The sequence below is a fragment of the Loxodonta africana genome, chromosome 5, assembly GCF_030014295.1.
Source record: "Loxodonta africana isolate mLoxAfr1 chromosome 5, mLoxAfr1.hap2, whole genome shotgun sequence".
NCBI classification, from domain to species: domain Eukaryota; kingdom Metazoa; phylum Chordata; class Mammalia; order Proboscidea; family Elephantidae; genus Loxodonta; species Loxodonta africana.
Window position 1 is genome coordinate 43,510,772 of NC_087346.1, and position 16,461 is coordinate 43,527,232.

The window sequence follows — 16,461 nt, forward strand, 5'->3', positions numbered from 1 at the left end:
GATGTTACTTCAGCTGATAAAGATGTCTCATACTTTAAGGGAATGTAATTCAAAATATTAGAAGTGAAAATATAGAAAATGAAATCATAAGTATTCAAAAACAGAAAGATTCTATAAAATGGCAACTTCTCTGTCTTAAAACAAGAATAGAATAATCTTTTAATTAGTTCTACCAAAGTTTATGGGTTTACTCGCAGCAATTGAAAAAATACTAAATTTCCTGGTATCAAGGAGCAGCAGGATTTTGCCCTAGTACAGCTATTCATTACTACCTTTCCCATATGCATACTCTACTAGCTACTAGAAGATTCTAGCAAATGAATTAGAAGGCGAAAAACTTAAGAAGTGTGCATTTTAATTTATGAGGAAGTGCTGGGCCATCAGGTGTTAACTTTGCAAACCAATATCCATCGAAGAGGAAGAGAAGGTTGGAGCAGGTATATACACAACATCTCAGCCATTCTACTTGCTATTGTTCTGCTCTATTCTATTTAGCATAACTGGGTGTTTTCCCAGAAACCTGGTGACACAGTGGATAAGAGCTATGGCTACTATCCAAAAGGTCAGCAGTTTGAATCCACCAGGCGCTCCTTGGAAACTGTATGGGGGCAGTTCTACTCTGTCCCATAGTGTTGCTTTGAGTCAGAATCGACTCGATGGCAACTGGTTTGGTTTGGTTTAGGTGTTTTCCCTAGCCCTTGTAATTCTGACCTCTGGTAGTCCAAACCTTGGCTTAGTAAAATAGATTCTGTTCTTTTATGTCAATAGATTTATTTCTGTAGCTAAATATCCTGATTCCAGGTCCAACACTGTGTTTCTGATCCAAACTAGTAATTTGACCTTGATTTGTGACTATGAACTTGATCTTGATTTTGATCATTTGTACTGTCACTTTAATCAGCCCAATTTGTGGTAATGCAAGCATAAAGGCTTGGCATCAAAATCAATATATAAACTAAAAAGACTGTTTCATTACTCAAAATGACTTAAAGGAGGAAAATAAATATAAAATAAACAAGAACAAGACTTTGGCAAAGAAACATGAATTCCTGAAAAAGAACATGTGCAGATTCAGGAAAAACACAAAAACACAAGAAAAATATTTTGAGAATTACTTTAAATATTAAATGTCAAAAGAGAAAAACTTAATCAGGGAATACATGTAATAGAAGAGGCTGAGTGTACAAGTTTTCTGTAAACTGAGGTGAAAAAAAAGTTCCTCACTAGTTCTATCTTTAGAAGGAGATGCTGTTGTTGTTGTTAGGTGCCGTCGAGTCGGTTCTGACTCATAGCGACCCTATGCACAACAGAACAAAACACTGCCCGGTCCTGCGCCATCTTCACAAGAGTTGTTATGCTTGAGCTCATTGTTGAAGCCACTGTGTCAATCCACCTCGTTGAGGGTCTTCCTCTTTTCTGCTGACCCTGTACTCTGCCAAGCATGATGTCCTTCTCCAGGGACTGATCCCTCCTGATAACATGTCCAAAGTATGTAAGACACAGTTTCGCCATCCTTGCCGCTAAGGAGCATTCTGGCTGCACTTCTTCTGAGACAGATTTGTTCGTTCTTTTGGCAGTCCATGGTATATTCAATATTCTTCGCCAACACCACAAATCAAAAGCGTCAACTCTTCTTCGGTCTTCCTTATTCATTGTCCGGCTTTCACATGCATATGACGTGATTGAAAATACCGTGGCTTGGGTCAGGCGCACCTTAGTCTTCAGGGTGACATCTTTGCTCTTCAACACTTTGAAGAGGTCCTTTGCAGCAGATTTACCCAATGCAATGCATCTTTTGATTTCTTGACTGCTGCTTCCATGGCTGTTGATTGTGGATCCAAGTAAAATGAAATCCTTGACAACTTCAATCTTTTCTCTGTTTATGATGATGTTGCTTATTGGTCCAGTTGTGAGGATTTTTGTTTTCTTTATGTTGAGGTGCAATCCATACTGAAGGCTGTGGTCTTTGATCTTCATTAGTAAGTGCTTCAAGTCCTCTTCACTTTCAGCACGCAAGGTTGTGTCATCTGCATAACGCAGGTTGTTAATGAGTCTTCTTCCAATCCTGATGCCCTGTTCTTCTTCCTATTGTCCAGCTTCTCGTATTATTTGCTCAGCATACAGATTAAATAGTTATGGTGAAAGAATACAACCCTGACGCACACCTTTCCTGACTTTAAACCAATCAGTATCCCCTTGTTCTGTCCAAACAACTGCCTCTTGATCTATATAAAGGTTCCTCATGAGCACAATTAAGTGTTCTGGAATTCCCATTCTTCGCAGTGTTATCCATAGTTTGTTATGATCCACACAGTCGAATGCCTTTGCATAGTCAATAAAACACAGGTAAACATCCTTCTGGTATTCTCTGCTTTCAGCCAGGATCCATCTGACATCAGCAATGGTATCCCTGGTTCCACGTCCTCTTCTGAAACGGGCCTGAATTTCTGGCAGTTTCCTATCGATATACTGCTGCAGCCATTTTTGAATGATCTTCAGCAGAATTTTGCTTGCGTGTGATATTAATGATATTGTTCTATAATTTCCACATTCAGTTGAATCACCTTTCTTGGGAATAGGCATAGATATGGATCTCTTCCAGTCAGTTGGCCAGAAAGCTGTCTTCCATATTTCTTGGCATAGATAAGTTAGCACTTCCAGCATTGCATCTGTTTGTTGAAACATCTCAATTGATATTCCATCAATTCCTAGAGCCTTGTTTTTCTTCAATGCCTTCAGAGCAGCTTCGGCTTCCTCCTTCAGTACCATCAGTTCCTGATCATATGCCACCTCTTGAAATGGTTGAATATCGACTAATTCTTTTTGGTATAATGACTTTGTGTATTCCTTCCATCTTCTTTTGATGCTTCTTGCGTCATTTAGTATTTTCCCCATGGAATCCTTCACTACTGGAACTCGAGGCTTGAATTTTTTCTTCAGTTCCTTCAGCTTGAGAAACGCCGAGCCTGTTCTTCCCTTTTGGTTTTCCATCTCCAGCTCTTTGCACATGTCATTATAATACATTACTTTGTCCTCTCAAGAGGCCCTTTGAAATCTTCTGTTCAGTTCTTTTACTTCATCAATTCTTCCTTTTGCTTTAGCTGCTTGATGCTCAAGAGCAAGTTTCAGAGTCTCCTCTGACATCCACCTTGGTCTTTTCTTTCTTTCCTGTCTTTCCAGTGACCTCTTCCTTTCTTCATGGATGATGTCCTTGATGTCATTCCACAACTCGTCTGGTCTTTGGTCACTAGTGTTCAATGCATCAAATCTGTTCTTCAGATGGTCTCTAAATTCAGATGGGGTATACTCAAGGGCATATTTTGGCTCTCGTGGCCTTGCTCTGATTTTCTTCAGTTTCAGCTTGATTTTGCATATGAGCAATTGATGGTCTGTTCCACAGTCGGCCCCTGGCCTTGTTCTGACTGATGATATTGAGCTTTTCCATCATCTCTTTCCACAGATGTAGTCAATTTGATTTCTGTGTGTTCCATCTGGTGAGTTCCATGTGTATGTTGGTGAAAGAAGGTATTTGCAATGAAGAAGTCATTTGTCTTGCAAAATTCTATCATTCGATCTCCAGCATTGTTTCTATCACCAAGGCCATATTTTCCAACGACTGATCCTTCTTCTTTGTTTCCAACTTTTGCATTTCAATCGCCAGTAATTATCAATGCATCTTGATTGCATGTTCAATCAATTTCAGGCTGCAGCAGCTGATGAAAATCTTCTATGTCTTCATCTTTGGCACAAGTGGTTGGTGGATAAATTTGAATAATAATTGTATTAACTGGTCTTCCTTGTAGGCGTATGGATATTATCCTATCACTGACAGTGCTGTACTTCAGGATAGATCTTGAAACGTTCTTTTTGACGATGAATACACCATTCCTCTTCGAGTTTTCATTCCCAGCATAGTAGACCACATGATTGTCCAATTCAGAATGGCCACTACCAGTCCATTTCAGCTTACTAATGCCTAGCATATCGATGTTTATGCATTCCATTTCATTTTTGACCATTTCCAATTTTCCTAGATTCATACTTCATACATTCCAGGTTCCAATTATTAATGGATGTTTGCAGCTGTTTCTTCTCATTTTGAGCCGTGCCACATCAGCAAATGAAGGTCCCGAAAGCTTTACTTCATCCACTTCATTAAGGTCAACTCTACTTTGAGAAGGCAGCTCTTCCCCAGTCATCTTTTGAGTGCCTTCCAACCTGGGGGGCTCATCTTCCAGCACTATATCAGACAATTTTCCTCTGCTATTTGTAAGGTTTTCATTGGCTAATGCTTTTTAGAAGCAGACTGCTGGGTCCTTCTTCCTAGTCTGTCTTAGTCTGGGAGCTCAGCTGAAACCTGTCCTCCATGGGTGACCCTGCTGGTATCTGAGTACCAGTGGCATAGCTTCCAGCATCACAGCAACACAAAGCCTCCACAGTACGACAAACTGACAGACACGTGGGGGTAGAAGGAGATAAAACTAGAAGGAGATACATGGTTATTTTTATATTTCCTATCTGACTTGGGGGTGGGGGTTCTCAATAGGAATACTTTGGCCTCACTTGACACTAACCTAGTAAATCGTATTTAAACTTAGGTAAAATCAAATGCAAATCAGCTGAAAAGAAGATGCCCATCAAAATGTTGTTAGGTGGCATGGAGGCAATTCTAACTCATGGCGACCCTATGTACAACAGAGCGAAACACTGCCCAGTCCTGTGCCATCAACATAAATGGTCTAAAATCATCTTCACTCAGTTGAATCCAAATTTTTATTTGTTTTGTTGAGTTTGAAAGCAAGTGCTCACGTCTTCTTTATTGCTGTATCTTTTTTATATATATATAGAACTCCCCATTATTTAAATAAATATTATTTATTGGTTTATCTTCCCCTACTTGGAAATCCTGGTGGTGTAGTGGTTAAGAGCTATGGCTGCTAACCAAAAGGTCAGCAGTTGAAATCCACCAGATGCTCCTTGGAAACTCTATGGGGCAGTTCTACTCTGTCGTCTAGGGTCACTAACAGTTGGAATCAACTCGATGGCAATGGGGTTTTTACTAGAATATTAACTTTAGGAAGGCCAGGACTTTATCTATCATGGTCATCACTATATTCCTAGTGCCTACAATAGCGCCTGGCTTATACAGCATGCTGTCAATAAGTTTCTCAAATGAATGAATGAATGATGTGCTGCTGAGTCAACTCGTAGGGAATTAGAAACAGCCAGAGAAGCTAAGAAGATCAATACTATTTCATAATGTATCAAATGATTGACCTAAAGACTGAAGTTGGTAATAGAGGGAAGGTATCAGGAATAAGAAAATCTAGAAATCTTTTGACTAGAGAAAAAAAAACAGATGTTTTCTCTGCACCCAGGTCCATGAACACTATGAACATATATGACATTTAAAATACCAAGCAACATCTAAGCATTTCCTGAATCTCTTTCCTTTTCACATCCTTTAATTCCTAAGCTATTTTGGTTTTCAGTCATGTTTTGTTTTCAATTTTGAGAAAAAGAGAAATATTTTTAAGAAAATGACAATCGATCAATCCCACCTAACTTAGTGAAGCACAAGCCTCCAAATACATAGATTTTCATCAGAAGTCTTTTCTCATCTGTCAGTAGAAATATCTGAAGTGTTAATGATATATAATGAAGATGAAATCTAATTCCATAGTAGGAGAAAGGGTGAAATGCTTCAAAGAAGGAAAAATGCAACTCTTAAAAACCAATTGGAAAGTTGCGAAGAGTTACAGCTTCCCATGCTCACTCTAATATTATTTTCACCCTGTTCTTTTCTCCTCCACACAGAAATATATATACATATTTGTGTGTGAATATTATATATGTACTAAAAAAAAAAAAAAAAAACTCACCACCATAGAGTCAATTCTGGCTCATAGCAACCCTATTGGACAGAGTAGAACTGCCCAACAGGGTTTCCAAGTATTGCCTGGCAGATTCGAACTGCCAACTTTTTGGTTAGCAGCCATAGCTCTTAACCCGCCAGGGTTTCCATATGTATGTACACACGTATACATTTTGTTGTTGTTGTTATCGTTGTTAGGTACCATCAAGTCAGTTCCAACTCACAGCAACTCTATATACAACAGAACGAAACACTACCTAGTCCTGGGCCATCCTCACAATTGTTGTTATGCTTGAGCCCACTGTTGTAGCCACTGTGTCAATCCATCTCATTAAAGGTCTTCATCTTTTTCACTGGCCCTCTGCTTTACTAAGCATGATGTCCTTCTCCAGGGACTGATTCCTCCCGATAACATGTCTGAAGTATGTTAGAGGTAGTCTCGCCATTCTTGCTTCTAAGGAGCATTCTGGTTGTACTTCTTCTAAGACAGATTTGTTCGTTCTTTTAGCAGTTCATGGTATATTCAATATTCTTTGCCAACACCATAATTCAAAGGTATCAATTCTTGTATATAACACACATGAATGTATGTATATACATATACACACACATACATACATGTGTATTACATATATATACTCACACACTCAATTTTTTAACAGTAGGACATTAGTCACTTGTCTAGGATATTGTAATTATCAAATAAAACCATTTCAAAAGTGATTTTCCTCTCCCAGTAGATCATTCTCCCTTCTATCCTTGGAATGAGTCAAAATACTCACACTGTAAGAAATCCCTCCCCAAATGAAGAAGTTGATGTACAAATTTTAATCTCATATGTGATATTACACAACCCTTAAAGATCCAAACTCTATTATTATTAGCATCAGGAAATATTTATGGATGTGTATATAATAATGTATTATATATCATATTATATATTTTTTAAAAATCCATCACTAAAATCTTGTGGCCCTAAACGTCTTTCCACACCAAGCAGAGAAAAGTTAACTTAGTTTGCCTAATCTATTGTGATTTTTCTCAAGATTTATTAATTATAATAACTTCTATTTATTGAGCTCCTTCTTATGAGCCATGCATTGACCCATGATTCATCATTTTACATACAGTACTTCTAAGAATATATTTCTGAGCCTTACAATATGTCTTCAAGGAGTATATTATCTTAACTTTATAGATGAGGATAATGAGGATATTGTCTTAATTTTATAGATGAGGATAATGAGGCTTAGAGAGGTGTAATAATCAGCCCAAAGTCACAAAAAGCTGGTAGGTAAATTACAGAATCCGGATTCAAACTCTGCTCCAAGATCAGAACTCTTTCGACTCTAACACATTGTCTCCCTTATTAGGTCAACGTATTGAAGGTGAAGTGCAATTTCAACAAGAGGGGACTTTATCACCATCTTAATAGTAACGTGTGTGGAACAAGCCAAATCTCTGCAGGAGACATGGTCCCTCTTTCATTTCTTTTCAAGTAATAACTATGAAAAAATAAGAAGCCAACCAATGCTATAGCAAAAAAGGGTAGAATATCAATCTTTTTATCCAGTTTCTTTAGTGTAATCCATTTTCTAGTTTTCATTCTTTTCTCAAACTTAGGCACTTGCCTAAAGCCCCTGAATCTTCTCTTGATCCTAAAAGGTCAGACTTGCTCAATTCTGTCTAGTCAATGGTTCCCCTGACAGGAAAGAAAACTTTCCTCCTATATTCTCCCATAGCACAGGATAGGATAGCTAGCTACTTTAATCATATGCAGAACAGAGAAATACAAAAATAAGGATAAGCTATTTCTGATTTGACAATGCCTAACAGAACAAGATTAATATGTTAAGGAACTAGTCAATTATAAAATATAACTGACCAGCTTTTTTAGTTTCTGTATACTGGGCAATTTGAAATTAGAAATCATAATAACTACTAATACTTTAGCAACACGAAATTAAAAGATATAATTACTAACATTTATTGAGTACTTGCTGTATCCCAAGCACTGTTCCCCACACTTTGTATGAATTATGTCATTTCTTCCTCACACTGATCCTATTCTGGCAGTTACTAGTATTATCACCATTTTACAGATAAGAAAAAAGCGACAGAGAGATGTAACCTGAACAGAGACATACATGATAGTACGAAGTGAAACTGGGATTAAAATCTAGGCAATATCATAGACCACCATAGAGTATCCACTCCAGATAAAACCTTACCAAAAAATGATGAACACAGGGCAAGAGCACGATATCTGCCAACGTGAAGTAAAGCCCTTCTGCAAACACGTGCTCCAGAGGTGGAAGGTCAGAGGCTTTTGCTTTTCTGATGTGAGAAGGCTCCCTGTTGGCAGTGACTGGTTCTTCCTGTGCTGTGAGCTTTGAGAATGCCACTTCCAGTTCCAGGCTCTTGGATGGAGAGTCCAACTCTTCAGATGTTTCCTGATTACAGACCTTGCTCTTTGCTTCGTCCTTACCAAGGGAAAGTCCAACTCCAGCAGCCTTCTGTTGCTTCAACTTCTGCCTACGGAGTTTGTCGTCATTGTGTACTCTAACAGGCTCACTGAGTTTTTTCTCTAGCTGTAATATTTCTACAGGGATCGCCGAGGGCTGTTCAGAAGACTCTCTGAGGAAATTCTCAATAGCCAAAGGGATGGTGAGTTCACAAAGCCTGGTCCACTGACTAACCTACAAAACAAAATAAAAAAGAAATGAAAGGATACTTTCAACATAGCTTGAAGAAAAAGTATTTTCTATTGGGAAATAAGCCTGGTTTAGAGAATTTGTCAAGTGTTGGGCTGTATCATCTCTGGGCTAGGTTTTTATGCTACATCAGAGACACGTTATAGTGCTCCAGAAGTGATAACATTCCATATTGGGAGGTTCAGCATTCCTGTATCCTTTTACTGAATAAATATCTACTTCCCTAAGCCTTTAAAATAAAAAGAAATTAAAAAGCTGTTTTGAATGCACTGCTGCTTGGGCTCCTGTTTATGTATAAAAATTCTCTTTAAAAATCCTCAACACACATAAAGGATGAAAAAGAAGCAACTCTCTAAAAATATCGTAAAAATAATGTCTCCAAACCTCTCAAATTCTTATTTTCCAATAGTGCATTGAAATATTGGCACACATGAAGGGCTACTTAAACTATTTCATTGGTTTCTGTGGATTTTTTTAAATAAATGAGAATTTGGGTCCCAACAGGAGGTTAAAATAATATTCAGGTGAATGTGCTACCCATCACTCTGGTTTTAAATAACAACGGCAGAAACAATATACTTACTTCAGCACAGGCTTTCAAGCAAGTCTTTTTAAAACCCAGTAGTTCCAACATTTCCTTCTTTGAGGGATCTGCTTCATATGATTTCTGAATGATGTACCTTAGTACAACGGCCAGTCCCGCCCTACAAAAATTGCCTGGTCTTTCCACCACTGCAGGTAAACAACAATTCTGGACTATTGGTGGAAGCTCTTCCCTTGAAATCATCTGTGTTTCAACATCCTGGGGCAATACATTTCTTATTAGGGAAATCTCTGTACTTTCTCTGGTGAGGACTAAGCAAACTTTAAAAATTTTGCAGTCACAGTACAACAACAAAAATACAGTTACAGATGTATGCAGAGGAAAGATGCAGCCTTCTGTTTGATGAGAAAAGTCCAGATAGAGATATTCTTCTGTAAGACTTTTCTCAATGCCTTTCATCTTCTTCTTTCATTGGTTCACCTGAAGCATAAATTGAAGTGGTTATAAGCCTTAAATTATAAAGCAGAAACTAACATAATGAAAGTTTCAAAAGCAATGATTTGTGGTAGATAATAATCTACAAGAATTTGTTCTTGAAGAACGAGTATGTAGTTTCCAGAAGAAAGACTTGAACCCTGTGCAATTAACTAGTCTTGGGGTGATTTTACACGTCTTAGAGTGATTTTATACCCAGCTCCTTTAAAATATTCCTTGGGTGCATTGCCACAGAATGTCCCAATTAAGTACTTTGGTTTCTCACTGGAGGTAAGAACAGAGGAGATAAATAGAACGGGAAAGAAGAAATCAACCAAGAATACCAAGAGGTGTCTGGGGATAATAAGAGCCTAGAGAAATTTTGCCAAGGTTGGGCCTCCCTGAAAGATCAACATTCCTCCCACGTGGCTTCTGTTTTATGACCCTACAAAATAATAATCACAGAGGTATATTCATTTCCTCATGAGAAATGGATTCTCCTAAGGTAAGTGGACTTTAATATGTGTTTAGGTGTTGAGTATTGAAACACAATAGGAAAATGTTTGAATTTGCCCATAAGTATAGATAGCTGAAATATTTCAAACTTAACGTGTCCAAAATCAAGTTCCTTATTCTTCCCCACTCCCAAAACCTGCTCCTGTGTCTTCTCTATCTGTAGATGCTCAGGCCAAAAAAACCTTGGGAGTCATCCTTAATTGCTCTTTTCTTTCACATCCCCATAACCAACCCATCAGAAAAATTATGTTGGCTCTACTTTCAGTATACATCCAGAATCTGATCACATCATCTCCATTGCTTCCACTGTGATCTAAATTACCGTTGCCTCTCTTCTGGACTGTAGTATTGCCTCCTAGTAGGTTTCTCTGCCTTTTCTGTTCTAGCTTCTTCTAGTCTATTTTCAACACAGCAGCCAAAGTGATTTTATTAAAACTGTAGTAAGATCATGTCACTACTCCACTCAAAACCCTCCAATGCCTCCCTTCACACTCAGAGTAAGAGCCAAACTCCTTACAATGGCCTCCAAAGCCCTCTGTAATCTAATCCTACTATGTGTCCGGGTTCATCTCAACTCTCCTCACCTCTCATACTGCTTCAGCCAAACTGGCTTGTTATTCCTCTAAAACACTAAGCGCATTCCCACTTCACAGCCTTTACACATGCACAGATGTTTCCACTCCCTTACCTCCTTCAGGTTTACTTTTTACTGAGACCCAACACATCCCCATCCGCCCAAAAAGCCTTTGTAACCCTTCTATGCTTTATTTTTCTCGACAGAATTTATCATTGTTATACTATATATTTATTATCTGTCTACTCCAATTAGAATGTTCCATGAAAGGAGAAATTTTGTTTTGTTCACGCCTATAAGTAGAACAGAGGAGCCCTGGTGGCGCAGAGACTAAGCACTCCACTAACCACAGGGTGGGCAGTGCCAACCTACCAGCCACTCTGGGAGAAAGATATGGCAGTTTGCTTCTCTCAGCCTTGGAAACCCTGTGGGGCAGTTCTATTATGTCCTATAGGGTCATTATAAGTCAGAATTGACTCCACAGCAATATTTTTTTCTTTTTTTTGGAAACCTAGACCAAGGCCTGAAAACCCTGGTGGTGTAGTGAATGGTTAAGAGCTATGGCTGCTAACCAAAAGGTCAGCAGTTCAAATCCATCAGGTGCTCCTTGGAAACCATATGGGGCAGTTCTGCTCTGTCCTATAGGGTCGCTATGAGTCGGAATCAACTTGACAGCAATGGGTTTTTTTTTTTTTTCGGACCAAGGCCTGGCATATAACCAAATAGTATTTGTTGAATGAATACATGGATTAATACACACACTGGTTACCTTAAAGATGTAAACATGCACAATCTTGAGGTCAGATTATATGTGGGTGTTTTCAAGTCACATTCCTTAAGGCTTTTGTATCATGACTTTTTTGACTAATACATTGCCTGGGTCCAAAATCCTCCACGTTCTAATCCATAAATCGCTAGTCTAAAATTAACACTAGATGGCACTCTGTAAAAGCATTCGGCTTGGGAAGCATGTTACAGGAAGATGGTATATAAAGGAATTATTTAAAACTCTTTTAAAAGTGCATATGAAAATCACTTTTTCTTTTAAGTGTATTTGAAAAGTTTGTGTACCCTGAATTTTAGGAAAATTTCAACATACTAAATTTCCTTTAATAGTCTAAATTCCCCAGTTTTTTTTTTTTTTTTTAATCAAAAGCAAGAGTCAAATACTTTTTTAAGCTTCTTGGTCCTCAACATTTCTATTAAACAGCAAATCATCCATTATAATAAGTGGGTATAGTTAGCAAAGTACTCTTAACTACCAAAATTTTATTAAGTTATATTTATTTTATTAAAACATAACGGATATGCACCATGAATTGTAACTTCTTTAAAAGATTAGCTGAGGAAAAACTATTTCAAGTAATTTGGAAGTTACAACTTTTTAACCCATGGAAACCTGAACTTATATTACCTCAGGGAGGGTTTTTGTTCGGCACCTAGTAACTGATTTTAAAACATATTAAGGGGATTTATTAAAGTTTCCAGGCAAAAAGAACGAACCACACTTTGTAGGAATTGATGTCTCTGTGGAGTTTGCCCCTGGAAATGTACTGCTGATTAATTTACTAATCCTCTTAATTTCCTCTTCTGACAGTAAGATACTATAAAGAAGGTCCCTACGCGCTTCAACAAGGCAGATTTGAAAGAAAACATGATGGATCCCCTCACTTATCCAACAGTCTAGGAAAGAGTAATTATGAGACTAGTCTTGCTAACATTTTTTAATTCAAAGCAATGCTATGGTATTTTACAGTTTTTGTTGAATTAAGATATGTAGAAATATAAAAAATTAGAGTACATATATATTTGCCACTTTCTAAATATAAGAATCTTGAAAAGCGGCTGTTACATATTCTATAAACTCTTCTCACTGTGAGCACTTAATAAATGCTAAATGCCAACAAAATAGCAATAACCTGCCTATGGAGATCTCTAAAAATTAATGAGATGCCTGAGAGAAAATGCAAAGTACTGTTGATTTTTAATATAATTTTTTTTTTCCAATGTAGTTGTTGGTGTTCTTTTCCTGAAAGATTAAAAATGTGACTTAATGATCTTGGAGTTTAAAAAAAGTTACTTCCCCTGGGCAATTTTTCCCCAATAAGTACTAACATATTTTCTAAGAAAACTTGTACAAATTTAATATGTTTTTGGCCTCCACTGGGTCTTAGTGTCTCAAGGGAGTAGTACATAGTATGTGTTCAAAGTTTACAAATATGCTAGGTAAAGAAACCCATCTGTTTTCCTTCCCCATTTCTACTTGGAGAATTCCATAGTTCATTAATTTTATGTCATGGCCTTTAAGAAGGTAGGTACTATAGAATCATCTTCTGGGTCTCCGGGGGCTTCTGGGGCAGAGCTCTCGTTACTGCACATTACACTCCTGCCAAGCACAGCAGTAGTGTCATTTGCTCTTTCTCTTAGATTTGACAGGTACCATACTGCAACTGATACTGAGGAGAAGTGAGAAAGCAGAAGGCAAAACCCACAAAACTCAAGAGCTGAACAGAGCTGGTAAAGTGTGTATCTTCTCCCTGGACATGCCAGTTTGCTTGGAAAATCTTGCAGCAGAGGGACTAAGTAACGTAAATCAAATATTGAAGCCTGGGTTTCTTGGGAATCTTCAAAGACATTTTTAAATGGCTGAACTAGTCACAGGTTTAAGATTTTATGAATTAGGCTTTTCTGCATTCTCATTCTAATAAATATATCTTGGCTTTAATAAATTGAAACATTTCACATATGAAAAGGGAATGAGTTTTATGAGTGTTTTTTACTTTACCCCACATATAAAGTGGGAGAATGAGAAAAAAAATAAGCATATCACTCCATAAAATAGATAAGGCGTTTTGAAAGTTTTGTGTTCAAAGTTCAAGTCGGGCTCTATAGCAACTAAATATTACATTATAAGTTGATAAATTATATATAATAGATAATGCCAAGAAAATTGTGTAAGTGCAGTAAAATATTAAGATTTTTTTTTTTTAAATAAGACAATATCACTGCCTGGAATTTGCTAGAAATTTAATAAATGCTAGATGAATGAACAAAGCATATTATTCTAAATAGTATTAGATTTTATTGTCCATCTACTATTTGCTGACCACACAGAACATTTATACATTACTTCTAATCGTCACAATCCTTAAATACATTTTAATTCCAATTTATGGAAGAGAATTGTACATCAAACCAAAAGTATTTGTTGAACTATTAAAAGTATCTGTTTTGAAAACACTCAAAAAGTATTTCTATAACATCAAATAGTGCTATTTTTTAAGTTTAGAATTTTATAAATTGAAGCATATAACTTTATTGCAGCAACAATTTCATCAAAGCAAAATTCATCAGCAATTAACAGTTATTCTCAGCAAGTGTGTTGTCTTAGTAATCCTTGATGAAAACCTCCATTCTGAGGGCATGGTTATTGGGCAATTTTCAACACTGGATTAAGCTCTCTGACAGTTGCTTCCTGATCCCCTTTACCATATCCTTCTCAGACCTTTCAGTGACCCATGGCTCAGTGCTTTGCCCTCTTCTCAATCTACACTCACTCCTTTGATCAATGCCTTTCAAACTTTTTGATCATGCCACACAGTAAAAAAATTTTAAATTGCAACTCACTGCACATTGGTGGCCCTGGTGGCGCAGCGGTTAAAGCGATTGACTGCTAACCAAAAGGTCCGTGGTTCGAAACCACTAGCAGCTCCCCAGGAGAAAGATGTGGCAATCTGCTTCCACAGAGATTTACAGCCTTGGAAACCCTATGGGGTCCCTATGAGTCAGAACTGACCTGATGGCAGTGGGTTTGGTTTTTGAGTTTGCACACTCTGATCATTTTTTTTTTTTACACTCTGATCATGCAACAGTTAAGTGCTCAGCTGCTAACCAAAATGTTTGCAGTTCAAACAAGCCCAGCAGCTCCACGGGAAAAAGACCTGGCATATGCTCCCATGAAGTTTACAGCCTAGAAAACCCTACGGGGCAGGGACTTCATCTATTTTATTTACTGCAGTCTCTCCAACAACTTTTAGTTCAAGGAATGAGTAAATACACATAAACGAATATCAGTAATGACTGTAATGAGAGTGTTCCTGAGCATTTTAGTCTCAGTACAGCATGAACCTCAATCTTCATAACACCATTCTTTTTTTTCAAATTAATAAACCTATTTTAAGGATCCGCCAAAGTGTAAATTAAATTGGAGAAACAGAATAATCTCTATGAGCTGAATGGGAAAAAGTATAACTGAAATCTAAACAAACCTGTAAATAAAGCATAGAAGTTTTGATGTGTATTGATATTCAGACAGGAGAACTAGGGATCTAACCAGTTTATATAGTTAGCAAGAATATATATACATCAAGAAATTTATAGTCATGGACAAGAGCTCAGACTCTTGAGCCAGACTGAGTTCAAATCCTGGATACGTTGTAGCTGTACAAAATCTTTTTTGTGCATTAGTTTACTCGTTTATAAAATGAGTATAACAGTATCTACCATACAGTGCCTTGTAGGAACAGTATCTGTGACATAGGAAGCCCTTTGTAAGTATTCATTATTGTTATAGTTGTTGTGCCATCTACTCAATTTTCGAATCATAGTGACCCCATGTGACAGAGTAGAAAACTCCATCACTATTATTACTTATTTATCCCCAAATTCCTAATCCATTAACACTATTAAAAAAAAAAAAAAAACTTTTGATGGACAAAACCCAAACTATGCTTTTTATATTTCCAAACTTCTTCCCAGGAGAGGTAAGGATTCATGTTGAACTAAGAGGGTCATTTTTCAAATATGGGGGGGGGGGCGGGAAGTGTTCTCAGGATAAAACCCAGGGAGTCACAAATGGTAGAATATAAAAGTGAAACCCTTAGTCTGCACATACTTTTTTATTATACAAAATAAATAGTTTGACACAGTTTACAAGTATAAAGATTTTATAAGTTAATTTTTCCTACAGATTAAAATTTAAATTTAAACTGGTTTAAATTCCCTCCTATATCAAGCTCTCAGCATTATCAATATAAGAACTTAACCTGTGTTTTATACATTCCACAAAATGACACTAATTATTTGGTTGCAGAATCCCATTCATTCTTACAATACAGATTAAAAAAAAAAAAAAAAAAAAAAACCTTGTCCCTAGAGATATACATAACAGCAAATTACTTTAAACATTAAAAGTTGAAAAAGGAAAAAAAAAATGAGTTTCTTCAGAGCTCATTACATTATGTAATGTGAGGACAGTTAAGTCCTCAAGGACAAAATCCTATGATTAAATTAGATGTTTTCTCATGTGGAAAAGAAGTATTAAAGAAAAAAGTTTAAAAGTAAAAAGCTTACAGTAACCTTAGCCATAAGGGAAGTGTGTCAGCTTCTCACTGGAGAATCAGGGGATCATGTTACCATGGTATCATAATGCTTGCCACTCAGCCTGACCTCATAACTAAGAGATCCACACTGTGAATGCTAACATGTTTGAAGCATCAGCAGGACTGAAATAAAATTACTAAATTCCCACAACAAGCAATACTGGTGCCTGTTTTGATCTAAAAGCTTTAAATCCCTGCATTCCAAGTGTTAATCATAACAGAATTCATTAGGCTGCTTTGAATGCTTGAGGATAAAAAACAACATATATGCAGGGAACTACATACCACAACATATACAAGGCACTGGGTTGTTTTTTTTTTTTTTCTTTTTTATATACCACAAACATTTCCGTTGCCTAGCCCCATAATTTGTTAGTTTCAAG

At 37.0% G+C, this 16,461-nt stretch overlaps 1 protein-coding gene across 4 annotated transcripts in view; it reads right to left on the minus strand.

Moving 5' to 3' along the window:
• Positions 1–16,461, minus strand: part of GSTCD (glutathione S-transferase C-terminal domain containing) — a 230,969-nt gene that overhangs the window by 212,901 nt on the left and 1,607 nt on the right. For all 4 annotated transcript variants that reach the window (XR_010322037.1, XR_010322036.1, XM_064285482.1 and 1 more), the window contains exons 2-3: positions 9,173–9,613; positions 8,107–8,574 (exon numbers count right to left, since the gene is read on the minus strand). Coding sequence is in view for 2 of the 4 variants with exons in the window: in XM_064285482.1 (XP_064141552.1) it covers positions 8,107–8,574; positions 9,173–9,592 (888 nt within the window). In the remaining 2 variants the exon portion in view is untranslated. The remainder of the gene's footprint in view (positions 1–8,106; positions 8,575–9,172; positions 9,614–16,461) is intronic.